This window comes from Ascaphus truei, chromosome 1 (genome assembly GCF_040206685.1).
Source record: "Ascaphus truei isolate aAscTru1 chromosome 1, aAscTru1.hap1, whole genome shotgun sequence".
Lineage (NCBI taxonomy): Eukaryota > Metazoa > Chordata > Amphibia > Anura > Ascaphidae > Ascaphus > Ascaphus truei.
Genome location: NC_134483.1, coordinates 117,190,883 through 117,204,961, shown reverse-complemented (window position 1 = coordinate 117,204,961; position 14,079 = coordinate 117,190,883). Strand labels below are relative to the sequence as shown.

The 14,079-nt window shown below is 45.0% G+C and overlaps 1 protein-coding gene across 7 annotated transcripts in view; it reads right to left on the bottom strand.

Annotated features, from left to right (window-relative positions):
* The window catches only part of PALM2AKAP2 (PALM2 and AKAP2 fusion), a 367,169-nt gene that overhangs the window by 55,203 nt on the left and 297,887 nt on the right, over positions 1 to 14,079 (bottom strand). Inside the window, exon 1 of one of the 7 annotated variants that reach the window (XM_075593678.1) lies at positions 7,737 to 8,137. The exons of 5 other annotated variants lie outside the window; for them this stretch is intronic. Coding sequence is in view for 1 of the 2 variants with exons in the window: in XM_075593662.1 (XP_075449777.1) it covers positions 814 to 873 (60 nt within the window). In the remaining variant the exon portion in view is untranslated. Of the gene's footprint in view, positions 1 to 813; positions 911 to 7,736; positions 8,138 to 14,079 lie in introns of those variants that run through there. One more of the 7 variants, XM_075593662.1, reaches the window with a different exon arrangement.

Sequence of the window (14,079 nt, the reverse complement as noted above, 5' to 3'; positions counted from 1 at the left end):
ACCCCCAACACACACACACACACACACACACACACACACACACACACACACACACACACACACACACACACACACACCACTGTAACCTCCCTAGGAATCCAGGCATGGAGGGTTACACTCTGCTTCTTCTAAATCATTTACAAGTACCACCACTACAGATATTTGTGCTGGAAGACACTTTAGGACCCATTCATTTGAAAATGCCTTTTGGTGCTGTAAGTGGTCTTGGGGATATCACCAGTTCGTACATATGGGCCAATACAAGTACCGGTATTTGAAATCAAAATTTTGAAAATATTGATTATACAATTTATTTTCTGCTAAAATCTGCCCACTACGCGGTATAAAATTGTGCGTTTTCCTAGGATAGTAATAACAAGCCTACTCGATGGTGATGCAGAGTGCACATCACTTGAAAGTTGGAAGAGTTGGTTTACATTGTCTGCATCTGTCAAGACTAGTTAGTATCAATGCATTCCCTGTGCTATGTATAATCTGTGCTTAATCTCAAGGACACCTTTGCAGGAGCCTGTTTCAATATTATTACCCAACACTGACACCTAACAGTAGACAAACAATGGTCTGAAGTGGTAGTCAATTATATTTGAAAATAGAAGATTTGATTAAAGATTACTAGCCTCTCCTTTGTCCTGCTTCTCTTCCTTGTATCACTTCCGTTACGGCTCGTTGTATAATTTATTTGTTAAATGCCATCGTAATACTCCATGTAGTACAATGAGGGAAGATGGGTGTAAAACATTGATGCAAAAATAATAGAACAAACAAAGTATTAACAAGTCTACACATACTCACATCAGATCTGGGGGATATCCTTGGTAAAAGAAGATGACAAATTGAAAGGATACTCAACATAAACCACTGGCATTAACCTCTTCACTGCCACGGGAGCCTGCAAGACATTGGTTCAAGACATTGCCTGGATCACGATCATATGACCACTTGGGTTAATGATTACGTGATTGTGACCGGCCACCAGTGACACAAACAGAAGTTCCCTGCACTTCTGATCAAGATTTCCGACTTAGAGAATGAGCAAAAATCAAATGATGTTCCCTGAACATCATAAGATCCACTAGAGCAGTGGATTCCTATCGGGGGGCTTGAAAACCCCTAGGGGTTCATGAGGTGTCTAAGGGGTTAGCCAAAACAAATGAAGGTAAGATCTCAGGCAGTATAGTGGGTGCCTGAGCCCAAATAGGGACTTCCAAAGTCGCTGACCTTAATTCTTTACAAGCACAGGGTTAAGAAATGGTGGGTTGCGACTCTGGAATCTCCCACAGTAATTGACAGATACTGTACACAGAAGTGCAGTTTGGGGCCTTAATAATCATGTTCTCTCCATGAGTTCAGGATCCTCTACTGCCTGGGATCAATCAAACTGTTGTGTTAGTAATAGTTTGATCAGTGGGCAATAAGATGTATTAATTAGGGGTTCACAGAACAAATATTTTCTAGCAGAGACTGCACAATGTAAAATACGTTGGTAACCACAGCTCTAGAGTGCCGTTTTAAGATCCCCTAGAAGGCAGCCTTAGGCCCGGGCCATAGAGGTGTGGGGAGAGCAGAGGCGCGCTAACGCTGAGGCTCGCCTGCTTCAGTCAGCGCGATTGCACGGACTTGCAGGCGAGCCAGCGAGCGCGAAGGGAGCCGGGGGGGAGGTGGTTGGAGGCGGGGCAGTGACGTCGCTGGGCCAATCGCCCGCGACGCACTGACGTCAATGTCACGGCGCCGACGTCACGGCGCCGTGACGTTGACGCTGCTGAAGGCCGAGTGGATGTTTTCAGCCGACAGCGCGCTGAAAAACAGCTTGGCGCTCGACTGAAAACTCCAAAGCCTGAGCACGCCTGCGGACGCTCGCGTGAGCCCCCTCTCAAGGCATCCTCATTGAGGATGCAGGGGCTCAGCGCTGTGTCTCTTATCTTGGCTTTCTCAGATGTGGTTACATTATTAGGGGGTTGGGTTTGTGCAGCTGGGCGATGATATAGCAATGATGGGCACCAGGAACTTTATTCATTCATTCAACAGCAGCTTTATTGATACATCCTTATACCCGATGACTTGGTATAGGCATTGCTATATTCATCTTCATGCTGTCTGAACCTTCTTCCCCATCTGTCCCTATCCTCGGGAGGCTAGAGAAGTACTGAGGCTTTATTCCTTTATTGTTGCCTACAGAAACCCTCTGCCAGGTGGCTTTGGTAGTACTTCATATCTTATGGATCCTTGTAAGGCCCAGTGCTAATCTCTCCCTGCCGGGGTTAACTGTCCCTCCCTCTGGCACTGCATGCCATCTTGTGGTAGCCTGGAACGAGACCAACTATGGACCCTCCGATGGGGCTAGTCCAGCTATGCTTCAGGACTACAACCTGTTGAGTTCCTTCTGGGCATAGGCTACCTCTCCATGAAACCGCAATGGTGAAGGGAGCCATCTCTGTGGGACACTACTAACAAGGGTACTGTCCCTTTCTATAAGGCAATAAAAGCGGAGCCTTACCCTATACTATCATATGAACATATATACTCTATAAACAGTGAGATCCCAGTACCTCAACTCCTCCTGGGATCATACACACACACACACACACACACACACACGATGTCACTGTCTCCAGGCAGAAGTGGCTGGATCGTTGCTTCTGCCGAGTCACCCCAACAACATGTGATGATAAAGGGGCGTTACTTCTATGTGGGCCCACACAGTTAACCCCTTAAGGCCTTGGTAATCCCAAAAGGGGGTTACAGTAGTATGGGGTTGACATCTTACGTGGCATACTGAAGTAGTTGCTTCACTACATGCTGTAGCTTTTATGATGGGGTCGCAAATAGCGCTAAGAGCTTTCACCAATACATTAGCTCAGTTGTTCTAAAGCCGGACAACCAAATAAACTAGCAATAAATGGGCTGAAAAAAAGTGTATTTAAAAAATAAATAAATGTAGGTACAGTATTTGAAAGGTTTTTTTTTAAATTTTAAATAACTGATTGGAAGTGGTTTTAGATCCCTTATCTTTGCTTATTGTTTGTCTATAGTAATTACAGGTTAACTACCCATCTCCCCCTTTCGTTGTACATGTACATATATATATATATATATATATATATATATATATATATATATATATATATATATCTTTATTTTTATACACCCAGAGTGTACTCGACGTTTTACAAAAACAATATAGTACATGTAATTATAATATACTAAGCGCAAAATCCGACAATAGGAAAGGAAAATCCTGCTCCAGCGAGTTTACAATCTAAGTGGTATGATGGGAGAGTTACATAGCCAGCAGGTGAGGAAATAAGTCCAGTAGATGGAAGTGCTTGGCCACAATATTTGGTAGAAGCGACTGTGGGATAATAGTCACGAGTCAAGGCTATTGGGAGGCAAGTTTTCAGGTTTGTCTTGAAGGTGGGGAGAGAAGGTGCTTGGCGTATAGTGAGTGGGAGGGAGATCCACTGGTAATGTGCAGTGAGGGAGGGTTTAGAAGGGTTTAAAATCAAGAGAGAGCTATAGAGGTGAAAAAAGGTGGAAAGAAGACAGCGCGCAGGAGATGAGCAGGGACATAGAAAGGGATCAAAGCTGATATGTAGGAAGGAGCCGATGAGTGGAGAGCCTCAAAAAGGTAAGGAGAACTTTGCAGGTGATCCGAAATTTGATGGGAAGTCAGGAGAGGGATTTAAGGAGGAGATAACCGGATGTTGCTTTGGAAGAAAGTGAAATTATTCTAGCAGTAGAACTTTGCATAGATTGCAAAGGAGAAAGTTGTGAGGCAGGGAGGCCTATTAGCAGTATGTTACAATAATCCACAAGGATAATGGCATGCATTACAGTTTTAGCAGTAGATTGACAGGAAAGGGCAAATCTTGGCAATGTTACAGAAGAACCCAAACAGAAAATAATCGAGCACAAATATCATTTAGAGGTGATAATTGTGAACACACTAGTGTAATATAACTTAATGTAAATTTATACTGTCCCTGAAAATAGTGCTGCTCCCAAGATGGACTCAATCCTAGTTCATAAACGATGGCAGAAACACAGAGGTTCAGGAGCGCAAAGAGATCCAGGTGTATATGGTAAGAATAAAAACAAAAATATAGTGTAATACAATAATATGAATGGGTGAAGAAAATATAATGATGTACCGCTCACTCACATGGTCCATGAGTGATAAAGGCAGTGCGATTATTCAGAGTGACCAACTGGTGTGTGCATCCAAGTATTCTCATTGTGTCGTCCATCAGGGCCAGATTGAGACAATATGGGGACAAATGGAGGGGGATCCCACATAGAAAGATAGAAAAGACACTGATGGTGCAGATTGCTTTATAAATTATTACTTTTATTTATTTTAAAGTACTGTATGTGTAAGAGATGTGTGCAGAGGTATGCAATGGAGACCGTTTTTTAGGTGAAATAAAAATAACGCTTTATTGCTTGTTTCTTTAAACAATACAGCAAACAAAAATATACATTTTACAATAAAACACCTATCCTTGTGTAAGGGCTAACTTACTTCCCCAGTCCCTCTTTGCAAGGTTGAGGGGGAAAAGTACCTTCCCCACTTATACCCCCAAAGTCTCAGCGGTACCTTAACACAGGTGGCAGAGAGTCTGGTCCCCTTTTGTCTTGCTCTCAGAATACAGCCCTCCTTTTCCTTATGCCAGATCCCTAGTGAGTTAAGGAATCTCCCTTGTTTCTCAGATCATGCTTTTTCTAAAAGTCCTAATCAGCCAGGTGGAGTCTGGTTGATTGCCTGTGTGCAATTAACCAGCACACTGCTGGATTTAGAGGCAGTATCTCTCCAACAGTGATAAGTCCCTGTTACAGTATGAAATTACACTCACAAACAAAATGCAAAAAGCAGTCGTTGAGACCACCCAGGGTCAGAATCTGGAAGAAATGCAACACGCCTTCTCCCACTGGTGTTCCAGCTGCGACTGTCGTTCACTGGGAAAGTTGGCGATGACCAGGGACCAAATCTCATCTGGGAATGCCTCCAGAATAGCCACCAGCAAATGGTTAGTTCTCAAAACATCTGTATCGCTCCACCCAAAACATTTCACTCAATAGAGCTTCCTCGAGGGTTAAAAGGAGCTCAGTTTTAGACATTAAGTTAAAGGTGATGGAGCACCATCCATGATGCTATAGCCAGGAGGCAATCCGAGAGGGTCGGAGTGGATAGATATATCTGCGTATCATCTGCATAGAGATGATACCAAAGGCCAAAAGGAGTTGAGGTCACAAAGTGATAGTGTGTAGAGGGAAAAAGAGAGGTCCCAGAACAGAGCCCTGAGGTACACCAACAGACAGATCAACAATCACGAAGCCATGTTGGCAACAGACAGAAAATGTACGAGGTGAGAGGCAAGAGAGAACCAGGATAGGGCTTTGTTGTGGATACCAAGAGAGGTTAGAATATGCAGGAGAAGGGAATGATTTACAGCAGCGTTTCCCAAATGGTGGGTCGCGACCCGGCACCGGGCCACGGCACCAAATTTGCCGGGTCGCAGCGAGGCTGGCCGCGCGGTGTTTCCCGCCCCCCTTGCTCAATTTTAAAAAAATGGCGGCGATTCCCCCCACGGTCCCGCGCGCTTGCGCAGGGCCCGCTCCCTTCCTCCCCCCTGCTCCCAACGTGGGACGGAGGAGGAAGTACCAGCTCCTCTGCGGCCCGCACGTTACGTGGGACGGAGGGGGAAGTACAATCTCCTTATGCGGCCCGCTTCCCCCCGCGGCCAGCTTCCCGAGCTCACCTCCCGTGGCACCCCCTCCCGAGCCCACCTCCCGTCCCGGGCAGCAGGGGATATCGGGGGCAGCAGGGGAAAACGTCCGGCGGCAAGGTAAGTCACCCCACCCAGTCACTGCCTCCCACCCAAGTGCCCCTGGCCCCCTCCCTCCACCCAAGTGCCCCTGGCCCCCTCCCTCCCACCACCCAAGTGCCCCTGGCCCCCTCCCATCCAAGTGCCCCTGGCCCCCCCCTTCCTAACCCCCACGTGCCCCTGGCCCCCTCCCTAGTGCCCTTGGCCCGCCCCCTCCCTAGTGCCCTTGGCCCCCTCCCACCCAAGTGCCCCTGGCCCCCTCCCTCCCACCCACCCACCCACCCAAGTGCCCCTGGCCCCCTCTCCAGTCACTCACATCCGTCGTTGCCTGTAATTCACTGTTTGTGTCTGTGTGCGTATAGGGGAGAGCGAGTGTGTGTGTGTGTGTGTATCTGTATCAGTGTGTATCAGTGTGTGTGTGTGTGTGTGTAGCAGTGTCTCTGTGTGGCTGCGTGTGTGTCAGTGGCTGCGTGTGTGTGTCAGTGGCTGCGTGTGTGTGTATCAGAGGCTGTGTGTATGTATCAGTGTGTGTGTCAGTGGCTGTGTGTGTGTATCAGTGTCTGTGTGTGTGTATCAGTGGCTGTGTGTGTGTCTGTGCAGGCCCTATAGGCGATAAAATTTTTAGTGGGTCACGAAGGAGAAGTTCAAAAATAACAGGGTCACGGAAAAAAAAGTTTGGGAAACCCTCATTTACAGTATCAAAAGCAGAGAGATAGAGTAGAATTAGTAGGGAAAAGTGACCTTGGGATTTAGCTTCATGTAGATCATTGGCTACTTTAGTAAGTCCAGTCTCTGTCGAGTGAGCTGTAAGAAAGCCAGATTGTAAAGGGTCAATGAAGGCTTGGGAATTAAGAAAGTTGATCAAGTTGACGCAAACAGCAGGAGGGATACAGGGCGGTGGTTTGTAAGGCACATAGGGCCTAGGTTGTTTTTGAGAATAGGTGTGACACCACATCCTTAAAGGAGGAGAGGAAAGTGCCAGAGGTTAGGGAGGAGTTGAAGATGAGGGTGAGAGTGGGGACCAAGTCAGAAGTAAGAGATCTGATAAGGTGTGAGAGAATAGGATCAAGAGAGAATAGGATCAAGAGGGAATGTGAAAGAGGGAGAAGAGAAAATCAGCTTAGAAACTTCCAACTCTGTAACCGGATGGAACGGAAATGTTCCTGAAAAGTGGGCTTTGAATAGGGATCGTGGAGAAATGCATAACTCTTATTACGCAAAAGTGTCCACAATAAAGCAAAAGTATTAGAGGTTTATGTGTGCTATTTTATGAGGATCTATTTGAAGTAATGCAAGAACTGCATTAATTTCAGCTCCGGGATCCCCTGCTCCCTGTGATACCTCTAAAGGGGCTTGAGGTCTCTCACATCTGTTTAAGGGCCCATTTACATATATGTGTAACACCCCTATTCCCACCTGTCTGCAGAAGATAGGGCATACACCCTATCAGTCTCTCTCTCTCTCTTAGGCCTTGCCCCCGCTGCCTGCTACAGCGTCCGCTGTGGCGGACGCTGCGCTCACGAGAGCCCTCCCCGCAATGGCGCCGGGCCCGCTGCGAGGGGGGGCCGCAGCGCTCGCGCGAGAGCTACTCCTGCTCTCAATAGTATTGAGAGCAGGAACTCGCGTCGAGCGGCTAGGCACGCCCCCCGGCGGTTCAGCCAATGAGGGCGAACCTGCCGGGTGACGTCATGGCCGCGCCCCCGTCACTCCTCCGCCACGCCCCCCTCCCCCGGTCTCTGCTCCTGCAGTGAGCTGCAGACCGGGGAATCGCCGGAACGCGCAGCCAAAAGCGCGGGCGCGCATTAGAGCGCCGTGACCGGGGCCTTAGCCTAACACTGCAAACAGGATTTCTACTTGCTTCAGTGTACTGTAGTGTAGCTCAGCCAGTTTTACCTTTATCTCAGGGCTTCTCCAGTGTATCCACGCCAAGGCTGTAGTGAGGAGTAGAATAAGTAGAAAGGGGCACCAGGAACTTTTAAAACAGGATGCTTGCTTTTATTGTCAGCAGGACCAGCATACCACACAGCGTAGCCAGGACAGGTTTTCAGCATGTATCTCTTGCAGAAGTTCCCCCTCTGCCTGCAGTTCCTCCCAGGACCCACCCAGACCCTGGCTAAGGATGAAGCAGGTTCAGCCCCAGATCCCTACAAAGATCTGGACTACAGCCCTGCTCCCTGCAGCATGGGAACCTCTGTCTGCACAGGGCACCTAGCACAGTCTGCCCCAGCTCACTCTCACTCTCTAGGGTGGGTCCTCACCTCTTATACCCAGGGGATGTCAACCTTTCCCCTTTTCTGTCTCTGGGCAAAACATGCTGTAGCAATCTGTCCCCCCAAACCGGTCACATGGCCTACTAGAACTTTCCTAGCTCTGAGTCATGCATCATGTGCCTGGGATCTGCAACATTGTATCTGATCTCTGTGCCAGCTCACATGCAGGACCATGTCTAACCCCTACACTGCCAGAGGGCAACCCTAGCCTGCATGCTAAAAGGGTTTTTAGCAGGGGGCTACATATGTATTTCGGGAAGCAGGGAAACACTGTAGCTGCTATTAACATGGTTCAGCTAAAGAGATCCCCTGCTTCCCACCTACGGTAGTAAAACATTGTTTAAAAAACACTTTAAGCGAAGCTGCACCCCACATCACTACACATATTGGTGTATATGGACTGAATATTTATATAATTTTATTGGATACTAGCCCATGAGCAGAGTCCCAATAGCTTCTGCGTGTGAAATATGATTCAGAAAGGTTTAAAAACAAACACGTACACTTGTTTGTATTGCCTCAGAGAGGAAATAGAGGCCATTTAATGTATCACTTGTGTATTTTAGCCTCTCTAAGCAGCTGCACATCTGGTGACCAAGCGGCTTCTAATGCTTTTCTCCATAAAGGCTGGGTCTGCGAGGGAAATAAAGGACCCTCATTCCTGAGGTTACTTTGATCCCAAGTGAAAGACAACTAAAATTAACTTAATGCATCACAGCTTTTGGCAGAAACTTTGAAAAGCATGACCCCCAAGGTTACGTTTTTCCAACCAAGCAAAAACAGAACAATAACAACAGAAATATATATATCCAGAAGCGCAGGATTACCAATGGTATTTCTCCGTGTTGACTACTAATACTCCTAAGTCAATTTTCTTCAGCAGAAAACCAGGCCATCAGGAAATGTGCACACAAATGCAATTATGGTGAGCTTGAATGGCTGAGTGCTAATGTTTCTGCCACTGTCATGAGACTAGGAAAGTAGCATTAAGAAAGAATGACATGTGCTTATTGATCCTTTTGCTGCCATTTTAATCTGTGAGAACAAAAATGGAATAGTATTACCAAAAAACAAGAAAACAGTATTATGTATATATTTTCACACTGGAAGTCACCCGGATCACACAAGGAGCAATTAAGGATCATGCTTTAACCTTGTGTGTCCTTGTGATGTACCTGGTACTTCATTGGCACATCATTTGATAGGACTGCTCAGGCTGACAGCTTCAGCAGAGGGGCAAGTCTGACCTCCAAATGCAAGTGAAGCCCCTCCACTTAAGATTTTTCAGTGTACCATGTGAGTAAAAAGAAAAAGTGGGGGAAAAAAGGCATTTTTTTTTTTAAATGAAACACGAGAAAAATAAATAAATAAAAAATAAAAAGATTGATCAGTACTCAGGATGGCACACAGGCCCATATTTAATAAACAGTACTGTGTCAGAAGATAACTTTTGATGCCAACTGGCAGTGCCTAGTAATTATGGCCCAGAATGTTGTCTGGAGAATGCTAAAAATGCCGTGTCTACGTTGGCCCTTGGAGCAGCTCTATGGCTAAAAATACTTAAATTCTCTTCTTTTTTTTTTTTAATTAGAAGAATGGCACCTGTAGCAAAATATTTTACACGAGAGCTGAAACTGTAAATTAACCATGGTTGTCAGTGAAAGTAACATAGTACTAAGAAATCCATAACATTTCGCAGAAACAGATAACGAGGATGATTTAGTACATTTTTTGGACAGCATTTCATGTTACTGCGCTTCCTTTTCTCGCTTGACCTTTAGACCGTCAACAAGTTGTAGTGTCAACAAAGAAGAGGCATTCAGCAAAAAAGTCTGTTGTACATCATCGCTGACTTTTTGGCTGACCCAATTATAGGACGAGTTGTTTATGCTTTAATTTTAATCATGGATATATGGAAGACACCTAAATTGCTGAAGGAATTGGAATCGTAAATTTATTTTAGCATCAATGGTCCCATTTTTCAATGCAGTCCTACTGTTAAAAGTCAGTTCTATTCCAATAAAAAAATCCTTTATTTAATCCATAAATAAACCCCAAATTCTAGCTGATACCTATCGAAGGAAAACATCTCTGTATTGAAATTGCAATAACAATTAAATCATTCACATACTCACTGTATGCGAGCGGAGAAGCATTGAGACAACCTCTCCCAAAGGTGTGCGAGCGAGAAAAGTTTATGGGGGGCTTGATTACAGCGCACTTTCCCTGCAACAATTCAACCGCTTGCCGGCGGAGAGAGCGGGGTCGTGCCTTGACAATGTGACGTCACATGATGCTGCATCATAGGAGGAGGCCCAGTATGAGACAAATCGCCCGGGTTGACATTTGTCTGCAATTCGCTACTGGGTGTATCCCTATATACCTTAATTTTAGCAGCGAAAAAGTCCAGTTTCCGATATACTTACCTAAACCGGTGAAGGTATCGGAACCGGATGTTTACTGGAGCAAAATAATTATGCAGCTGTCCTGTATACTGTGACCAGTAGAAGCCAAGTCACATTGGAATTCCATCTCCTCAGAATAGAGCTTCCTCTTAAAACTTTGTTTTCATTTCTGCTCTCCGTATTTGGGAACACTGCTGCCTCTGTATCCATGCCAGTCAATTAACGAACAGCGAGACCAGTGAATATAAACACATACATTCATACTGCATGCAGAGCTAAGAATGCAGCACTAGTAAAACTTGTTTTTCCAAGTAGTGCTCCAAGGTAGGCTTCTTAGGACTGAGGGGGGAAAAAAAGATTGCTGATAGCTCAGACCATGCATGAATGCTGTATGTGTGTGTGAATTTCATCCTTTGTTCAATGAAAAGCAACATGCTGGAAGAACTCACCTGGCAATCTTGTGAATAAAAAGAATAGGTAGGAGTGAATATTTGTATTTCATTCTCTTGTAGTTTGAGTAATCGTAATCATTTTTTTGCTATATATTTTTGTGTCGTGATCTAGCGACTAGAAAAACCCTACAATACTTCTCGACGACTACCACATCTTTGTTTATTTTTAACCTATTTCCCCCCCAAAAAAATATACTGTATACAGTATTTGATCACGTTCTCATGTGAATTCTTCCAACTACTTTTCTCTAGTTGGGTTGGTTACTAAGGGGACTTCACAAAATTCGCACACTAGAACTGTTCCACTTGGTAGTTTTAAAAATATATATTTTGTCTGCTATGTAATTGGAGGTTTTAAAATGATTTAATAACCTTTAAAAAGAGTACATTTCACTTCCATGGGTCCTTGTGATGTACCTGGTACACAGTAAAGTGTGTTTCGACGCACTGGACCAAGCTGCACCACATGTACAAGCTTCTTGAAGTTTCCTACATCTGGTGGAGTCTGCTAAACAAGGGGGGGGGGGGGGTTACGCCACCTCTGACCTTCTGCATTTTCCATGCAGAAATTGGAAGAGAATTAGTGATGCACCAAGATGTACAATTTGATATTTATCTCATTATAAACACAATTTTACATGCATTGCTATTAATGTACTGTATACTGATCAGACTTATCGATTTAAATAGATTACCTTTCCTTTTTGTTACATGGATGGAAAGCAGGGGCTTACAAGTTCCGAACCCCGTTATTTTTTAGCTCTGGTGACCCCGTTGACTTCTGAGGCACTTACCAGGAAAGGTATTGCTGGTGCTTCCTTTTATTAAAATTCCCTGCATCATGGGGAAGAATAGGAAGACATACCATCAATTCCTATTGGCCCACGTGATGCAGTAGATTTTAACTGCCATTTTGTTTCTCTTGGAGGGTACGTAGTGGTGCCACCTTCAGCAGCAAGTATCTTTGAAAGCAAGGGGTTACCAAACTCGTAAATAAGATCTTTAAGCTCTGGGGACCCGAAGGTTACATCCATGTAAATAAAATTGGGGGGGGGGGAGGGGTTAAAAAACAAAGAATAACACATCACATTTTAGTTTCAATATAGTGAAAAATTCTCTTTGGAGGAGATCTATAAAAAGCAGTTGCTCTTCCAATACTAAGAAGCCTATATTATTTTACTATACATGAGGCCACCAACAGGCCAGGTATTAGAAATATCCAGGCTTCAGCAAAGGCAGCTTAATCATTTTGACTGAGCCACCTGTGCCCAAGCAGGGATATCATTAAAACCTGACCTGTTGGTGGCCCAAAATACAGAAATGCCCAATTCTACACCCAATGTGACAAAATACACAGTGCAATACTTCAATGCTAGTATTCTCATAAGGGTCATTTAGTTAAACCCTTTGGCCAAAGCGTTATAAGCCTGCAGGCACATCACGTCATAACCAGTAAACAGGTCCTAACACTAATGGTGCAAGGAAAGTAAGCGCAAACTTTAATATTATATTAATAAATAAACAAAAAACAAATAAATATCACCAAGAGGAGATGCAGCTGGTGTGAGAGATTTCTCAATCTCTCAAAGTAACATCTGGGGGAGGACACACAGCGCAAAAACTTCCTCTCCAGGGTGGGAAAAATCACATGGAATCATAAACCGATGTAGGCAGCATATGTGGGGAAAAAAGAAGAAAAAATATAGTGCAACACAGTTTTAATTAATATAAAATACCAGAGCAAGGAGCTCCAATACACTCACATGCTCCAGAACAATTAAGGGACCCACCCAATCTCAGATTGACCCCTGTGGTCTAACCGGTCTCCATTACATGCATGTATGTTGTGGTGCACCTGCTGGCGTACAGGACTCCTGAGTCTCCCCCTGGGTTGGTATGGGGATATCAGCATGACAGGCATCTGAGGTAGTGTGCTTAGAGTCCTACCTATATCCAGTGCAGTGCCTCATCAGGATCTCTGCGTCCGTAGGAAGATGTAACTGATGAGGACCTCCTCTGTGGTGCCTCCTCCTGTGCAAGAACTTCACTCCCACACAGCAAGGGTTTTGTGAACTTGGGCATCTTTATTCTCAGCATAGGCAGACTGCCCCTCGCAGCGATCGTACTCAGCCACTCATTGTAGTACAGTTCCTCCCTTCAGAAGGTTCTTCCCTCCTAATGGAGTTGGGTCACCTCTCCCCTCAGGGAGATCACCACCTGTGTCAGGTCCCTGATCACAGTGCAGATACTAATGATTAGGTCTGACAGCCTTAACTGCTGCAGACCTCCAGAACTGGACCATCACAGATCCCTTGATTAACACACACTTGAACTCCAAGTTGATAACTAACTTTAGACAGTGCTATGTCTTATATAACTTAGGGAATAGCCACACCTCTTGTGTCACTAACAGTGGACACAGAGTATGTTACCACTCCCCTGGTGGACATATGACACCTCACCAGGGTGTGAGGGCAAACCTCCATGATTGATGCTGGCAATCCTGCATACTTACCAGGTTTACTGCCAGCATGAGAGAGAACTGTATACCATTTTTATACATGGCTACATGTCCTACACAGGAACACGAAAAAAACCTGCTACTGGCCCTTAGGCACTGGGAGTTGATAACAACTGCACTATTCTAGATAACAGTTCATTAATGGAAAGAAGCATGGTAAGAATCAGATGTGGTGGGAAAGAATGCAAGGATGAAAAACTTGCAGTGACGGAATCTTAGAGGATAGAATATACAGCTGGTACAATGTGCAATCGGAGAGATGAGATGAATGCAGAGAGAGAGGGCATGGAGGATAGTAGAGATTATAAAGTGCACAGTATTCGATGCTGGAATAAAGGTAATAAATCAGTGCTTGAAGGGGGGGAATTCCTGTTCAAATGTCACTGCTCATTCCTTGTGACTATAAGGCCCTTATTCTATACAGTGCGATAGCAGGGAGAGCCCCATTGAAGTAAAGTGGACTTTCCATGCGTCCGGATCTGCGCTTTCGCACTTAACTAAGGACTTATTTTGCTTTAGCTTCATGTTCCACAGGCACTGAAATACAATTGCACACTTTTTGGATACTAATTGAGCCTAGGCAGGATA